Genomic DNA, 7290 nt, shown 5'->3' with positions numbered 1-7290 from the left:
TTTTCCATTAACCTTAACTCACATTAACTTCAACTCTACTAGTTCAGGACGAAACAAATTTTACGTGAGCGACTTATATTAACCCAATGTTCTTGAAGTTAAGCCCCTCTAAAAATAATGAGCTTTCGGCCCCTTGGCTTCCAGCTTTCTGTCCCTTAGCGTTAAACTCTGTGCAAGGTTCAAAACTTTTTGAACTAAGCTGTAGAAATTTTGTCTATGGACGGAGATATGTCAGTAACTAGATTAAAATAATTTGAAATACAGCGACAAAGAAAATAAAAAAACCTTAATGAATTCGCATATATTAAAATTATTAACAAAGTTATATATAAATAATAATATTGATGTTTTAGTTTTACGCCAATCCAATCGTCCTTTTACATTTATCAACCCATCAAATATATTTTATATATAAATAATAATATTAATATTTTGAATATATCCCAATTAGTAATGCACATCCATCACAAACAAAATAAAATAAAATTAAGGACTGATAAACATTTTTCTAGAAGGAAACCATAATCAATATAACATATAAATAAAATATTTAACCATCAAAAAATTTCAGCAGTAAAACTGAATTACCATCCTGCGATATTTATCCAACAAGTTAAATTTCATATTACTTTAAAAGCATAGTTTTTAGACAGCAGATTAGCATTGAAATAGAAACTATAAGATCCGATGTGATGTTACGAAATCGATACTACATAGATGCCCGAATCACTTGTCCTGAAATTTAAACTAAACTAAATACTACTTACTTCTGCTAAACCTCCACTAAAAGCAAATAGTGCACCTTGTTCTGTATGCGACCTCTGAATTACACTGCCAAATACTTGCAAAAAAATTCTTTCGATTAACGACCATCCTGAAAATACATATTCAAAATTGAAATACGCCCTCCACACTGCAACACCAAGAAGACATAACTTGACATCAGTATTCTCTTGACGAGCAGCAAACAACACATGTCCTTTGGTATATTAAGGACTTCAAATCACTGTTACCTTCATGTATTTGCAGAGACGGCAGCACCGAAAACATCGTTCAAAGGCGTAGTTGAAACCATAGAAGCCCATAGCAGCTCCAGTGCCTAATAAATATAAAATTATTATGGTCTTCCCATTAACAGCATTACCAACACAAACTACAAAAAACAAGTCCCATTAATAGCAGCTCCAGTGCCTAATAAGTCCCATTAACAGCATTATGAACCCAAGCTATAAACAGCAATAGTATCTCCTTACCTCATTGGGACCGACACTCGCGTTTCGCTCCGCCAAATGCGATAAATCTTTGACATTGAACTTATTGAGCAAGTTAAGGCTGGTGATGGTTGACGAGGGAGATATCTGTAAGTCATCGGTAATTATGAAGGTAACCGTTTCCTTCACATATCCTCCCCCACCGCTTCCACTTCCACTGACTCCTGCGGCATCAGTTCTAACTCCCATGGAAGGGTTATGCAATTGCAACTGATAGCTCAGAGTGTTGCCACAGGAACACCTGCCGCCTTTCTCACAGCTAATATGGTGGGTACCGATCTCGTACACGTTCCCGCAACCGTAATATACTGTGGGTGAGGGTGCTGAGTCTGTCGGCTGTATTCGAAGGATGTTGTTGGAAAGGTTAGGTATAACCTTAGGCTCCAGTAAGTCGGATTTCTCGGAAATCATAAACATAGTCTGCAGCTTGCGTACGCTGTCGTAAAGATTTGTGAGGCAGCCGATTTTCTTTGCTTTTTTCAACGCTGAAATCAATTTCAGAACGGAACCCGTTGGCAGCATGAGAAAGCTGAAGAGAAGATCGACAAAATCCTTTCCTGCCTCCGCATACAATATCTTCCGACTTTGCTTGTTCACCAGAAGCCTTAAACTCATGCAACGAGCAGTTCCGCTTGCCATCTGGATCACTTCACAACTGCAAAGGAAAAACTGAGCAGAGTCGAACTATAACGTCACGAAACTCGATTTAAAGAAGGTGGTCGCACACCTCCCAAAATTGACGTTTTACTCGACCGTCAATGTACTGTGTGAATGATGCGAATCTCGATCAACCATCGTCATTTTAGATTTTGCTTACGACCGCAGATTTTCGGATTTAATACCACATGTGGCGAGCATTCGTTAACGTCCTTTGTTAAAGGCCTCCAGTTATGTGAAAATATAATTGAGAACCCGTTTGATAAATTGCCATTCAATAATAGTCAAGTTTTAGGTACCTAAACTTGCCCCTATTGTATTGTATGACATGTAGACTATATCTGCTTCCCATTATCCTCTAAGTACAATCTTTTGTATGTCTTTTAGTTCTGCAAGATTTTCGGTGCATACATGGTATAGGTATAATAGAAAATTTAAACAAAAAGTTCAAAATTTTTGGGATAACAAGGACAATGGGAAATTTAGTTGTGGCATATTTCAAATTTTGAATAATATATATTAGTATAGATTAGATTTTGGGATAACAAGCACAATGGGAAATAATGGGAAATTTAGTTGTAGCATATTTTAAATTTTGAAAAATATATATGAGTATAGATTTATTTTATTCACAGATTTTTAAGATTTTAGAGAGATAATTTTATTTTATTTTTTTTTAAATATTTTTAGAGTGTAAAATACAAGATGTTATTTTCTGTTTTTGAAATTATACTTTTAATTGCTAAATAAAATATATATAAAACTAAATAAAAAATCAACCATCCGTGTAATATATATATATATATATATATATATATATATATATATATGAAGTTGATATTGATATAAGTTAGGTTACATAGATTTTCAAATAGTTTACTTGAATTTCTAGCTAAAATATTTTTGAAAAGTATAAGATTTAAATATATAATCAGACTTTTTTTACTTCCAATTAATTTACAACATATTCATTTTTTTTTTAATTATAACACATATGATTTTTCTATTTAAAATATAATTATTTTATTTTATTTTATTTTAAAGAAACAAAAGCTGATAGATAAACTTACCCATCCTACCATACTCATATTAAATTATAGAATAAAAATTAATACAGTATTATGTTACCATAGTTTTAAAGTAATAAAAAAACATAAATAAAAATTAATATGGTTTATAATCAATTAAAAAAAATTAATACCAAAGTGTTGTGGTATATTTTTCTATTTTAAATGGTATGTTTTTTATTTATTTTAAATAATACTAAATATGCTATATAGAACTTTCTAAATTAAAACATAGAAAGTATAAATATTGTCATGAACTTCTAATTTCAAAATAACGATGATAGTAAAATAACTTTGCAAGATTAAAGTAATGAAGATATTTATTAGTTAAAATTTTTATAATAATAAATATTATTGTATAATTTTTATTTTACAATATAAAATTATATATATGTATGTGGGTGGCTTGGAAAGAGAGTGTGATGGGTGGGGTTAGTACCTAGGTGTATTATATAAAAGTTTGGATTGCAATGTGTTATTGTATACTCTCTCCTATAGATTATTTATGGGAAGCATTTAATTGTTTTCGAGTGGGATTTTTCTTTCGCAAATGTAAGCTTTTATGAATTCATTGTGTAATAAAAGGGTGTAATTATACCGTGGTTACTATTGATGACATTACTAGTCCCAAAGTTTATTTCAAAAGTTATATTTCCCAAAAGGGTATGTTCCAATTCTTTTTATTGCTTCATATTGGAGGAAATAATATGTCTTGCATACAGTCAAGGAACTTTCAGTGTTTAAGGGAAATTGTCCACCTCCCTGTTGATGCTCAATAAAAAGAAGTACCAAGCCCTCCTCACCTCATTTCTTCTTCTCTTCATCTATTATCCTCAAGCAAGATAAAATTCTTCTCCTTGCCATCAAAATGCAGTAGGAACTTGAAGGCTATGGAAAATCTCTAAAGTTGACACCATCATCTCTTTCCCCAACCACAATTGGATGGCCCTCTTGAAGGTATATTATTTCAGATTTTCATGGTTCTCAGTCATTTTATGTCGATTTATGTTACGCTCTCTTTAGCACATTATTTGTATCCACCTTCATGGTGCATTCTACTTCTTTCTTATCTTAGGCTTTAGACACTAGAGTTCCTTCCTTCATTGAGTTTCCTTGACCTCCTACTCATTATGTTTTTATTGTATCACCCTCCCATCTTCCTTATCTTTCCTTTCTTTACCTCTAGTCTCTATTGAGAGCTTCATTAGTTGTTTTTCATGCGCCGACAACATGCATGTTCGAGGAGGAAAGTTGGGGACCACGACACCCTCAACAACATGAAGACATTGGGCTCTAGATCCCATGCCTCTATTGATCGATATCACAGACACACTCAAATGGTCAATCAATAGGAAATTGATTCCACTGAAAAAGAAACTACAAAATACAAGGATGACATTTCTTATTTAGATTTTATGCCATCAATTTTCAATTAGATTTCAAACCTCTATACCACTGGGGGTCAAAAAAGTTAATATCTTCACACCATCAACCCTTATTGGAAAATCATGAATCTTCTAGAAAAAGTATTGTTTACATTGAATAAGAGTAGGGATAAGCTTCTCCTACACATGGAGGAATTTCACTTACTTTATCATCTTAGGGACAAGTGCATGGAACACATGGGCACAATCATTATATGCACCAATGAATGGAATCCACCAAAAAACCATTATCACGTTGCACTTGCCAACTAGTGTCATTGTCTTTCATGATGAGTTATAAATGTCATCAATGATTTATATTTTCTACCTAATTATTTTTGTGTCTTTTCATTTCTGTTCTTTTTATATCACTCGCATTAATGCCAAGCTTTTGTAAAAAAGCACTATCCACATAAAATTTGTAATACAAGTTTTGCAAATTCTATATTCAATTCTCAATTATTTCCTTTAATCCATACTTTCAAAACAAGTCAAATTAAACGAATAATCCAATGTTTGCAATGTAAATGTTATATTGATCAATATATATTTTTAAACTTCAAAAAAAATATAACACAAATAATAATCTCTTATAAACTTTTCAAATTATAAAACATATTATAAACAAAGTATAAAGATTTACAAAAAAAATCCCACTTCAAAATAATAAAATAATTTTGCAAAATAATAATAATGACGATGTTATTTATAATTAACTATTTAGAATTAATTAATTATAATTAATTAAAAAGTTTTATAATAATAAATATTATTGTATATTCTTAATCTTATAATTATTATTATTTTAACTAAAGTTATTAAAATATATATATATATAAACTTAAATTATTAGAGAATATATATATATATATATATATATATATATATATATATAAACTTAATATGTTTAGTAGATTAGTTTTCTATAATTTTATAAAATAAATTAAATATATTTTAAACATATCGTTTATATGAAATAACCATTCAACAAATAGATTTTATGAAATAATTATTAATTAAAATTATTAAATAGATAGTTTTCATATTTAATATCTATTAACTACAGTGGTTTAGAGGATAAGTTGATATGAGGTTTTTATATCTTAGTGGAAATGGAACAGATAGTAAAGAAGGTTTGATAGAAATTCAAGGTTGCTCAAGAACGACAAAAATGATATGTCGACAAGATTTTTTTTAGAGAATTTAGAGTGGCGGATCATGTATATGTAAGGGTCAAACCCAAGAAGGGACTGTTAAGGTGAGGCGGTTAGCCCCCCAAATCTGTGGTCCTTTCCAAATACTAGCTAGAATTGCACCTGTAGCATATTAATTAGAACTACCTAGCCACATACAAGTACATAATGTGTTTCATGTTTCTCTATTAAAAAACTATGCGTATTACCCTCAACATATTATTAATTGGCAAGACATACACGTATAATTGAATTTACATATTTGCATCCAAATGCGAATTATTTTATGAAATGTCATAAACTAATGATAGACTTTAAAATGTGAAACAAGTAGATTCAGATGGAGAATTATTGGTAGAGTCTTTGTGTATTCTCGATCAAAGATAAATGATGTTACAGAGGTGAGTTATCACCCACGTTAAAGTGCAATGAGTACACTGTAGCCCAGAAGAGGCTACCTAGGAGGATGAAGACCTTATAAGGAATGTGTATCCCAGATCGTTTCAAGGGCAAGAATAAACACCGAGGATAGTGTTTCATTCAAGGGGGGAGATGTAACACCTCTTAGACCCTTCAGTTATTGTAAATATTTTTGTTGATTTACTTTTGCTACAGTAGCATGTTAGACTATGGACTACGTAGAAGCCTAAGTGAAACTTAAATGTTAAGTTATTTATTTTATTGTTACTTTTTAACTTAGTTGGCTAGAAAGTCGTGGATATCACAAGAATGACAAAAAATGAACATTTCGTCATCGAGATAGTTAGGAGGCAACTATTATGTTCTCTTGAAATAAGTCATCCCAATTTGAGGAGGAGAAAACTTGAGAAGAAGAGAAAGAGAAGAAGTGGGAATATCTCATGGGACAATGTTAAGAGAAGGCAAGACACTAGCATATAGGAAAGTCTTGATTTGGTTAGCCAGTGGAATCCCTAGTGTGGACTAGTGAAGTCTACAAAAACTTATGTTGGACTAAGCACAATCTGAGAAGGCTTCAAGAGGATCTTGAACATCCTTGTCTTGACTAATCTAGAAGTGCAATGCTCGGGGTGGGGCAAGGCATTGATCACTTGTCTCATTAGTTGGGAGGTGTGCTCAGTTCCCTGTGGATATATTAGTTGTCTAACTTGTGGATATATTGGTTTTCTAACTTAAAATAGGTAAATATCACAAACTATGATTTTTATTTGGAGGAAATCTATAATTATTCATGGGGAAATTGTAAGTTGGACTCACATTTATTCTTTGTTTCCAAGGAAATTTTTGTACATTAAGTGAGGAATTTGTCCAATGTCTTTTTGTTGTTGTAGATGTAACCTAGATTGTAGAGAGATTATTACTGAATAAACAAGAAAATGCCATGAATATTGTATATAGTTGAAATATGGAATGGTTATTTCTTGTTAATAAGATTGAACCCGTACACAAGAATAGTCGATGTCCCATTATTAATATATTTATATGTCTCAACAGGATGATGGCAGGTCCCAAGGGGATATGGGCCCCTCCGACCTACAAAGCTAGATAAGAGTAATATAAGAACAAAAATGCCGAATAAAACGGTTACGGTTATAATGCTAAAGATAAATAAGAAATTTCGAAACTAGATTACAACCTTTTGCTGCTGCTTAAGTATTATTATTTTTATCTAAAAAACACAAGAAGAAATAAAAGGGTC

The 7290-nt window shown here is 31.4% G+C and overlaps 1 protein-coding gene across 1 annotated transcript; it reads right to left on the bottom strand.

The window, feature by feature from the left end:
- Positions 1-1015: 1015 nt before the first annotated feature.
- On the bottom strand, positions 1016-1910 carry LOC149182728 (uncharacterized). The gene is made up of 2 exons (XM_089418617.1): positions 1254-1910; positions 1016-1099 (listed from the first exon to the last, which is right to left on the bottom strand). Exons 1-2 carry the CDS (start codon positions 1908-1910, stop codon positions 1016-1018), a joined length of 741 nt encoding a protein of 246 aa, XP_089274743.1.
- Between the last annotated feature and the right edge of the window lie 5380 nt (positions 1911-7290).

Source organism: Pinus tabuliformis, chromosome 3_2 (genome assembly GCF_031772625.1).
Source record: "Pinus tabuliformis cultivar Carrire ecotype Pingquan chromosome 3_2, CPIR1, whole genome shotgun sequence".
Classification (NCBI taxonomy): domain Eukaryota; kingdom Viridiplantae; phylum Streptophyta; class Pinopsida; order Pinales; family Pinaceae; genus Pinus; species Pinus tabuliformis.
Note: the sequence above shows the minus strand (reverse complement) of the source record. Positions and strands in the feature narration are given on the sequence as shown.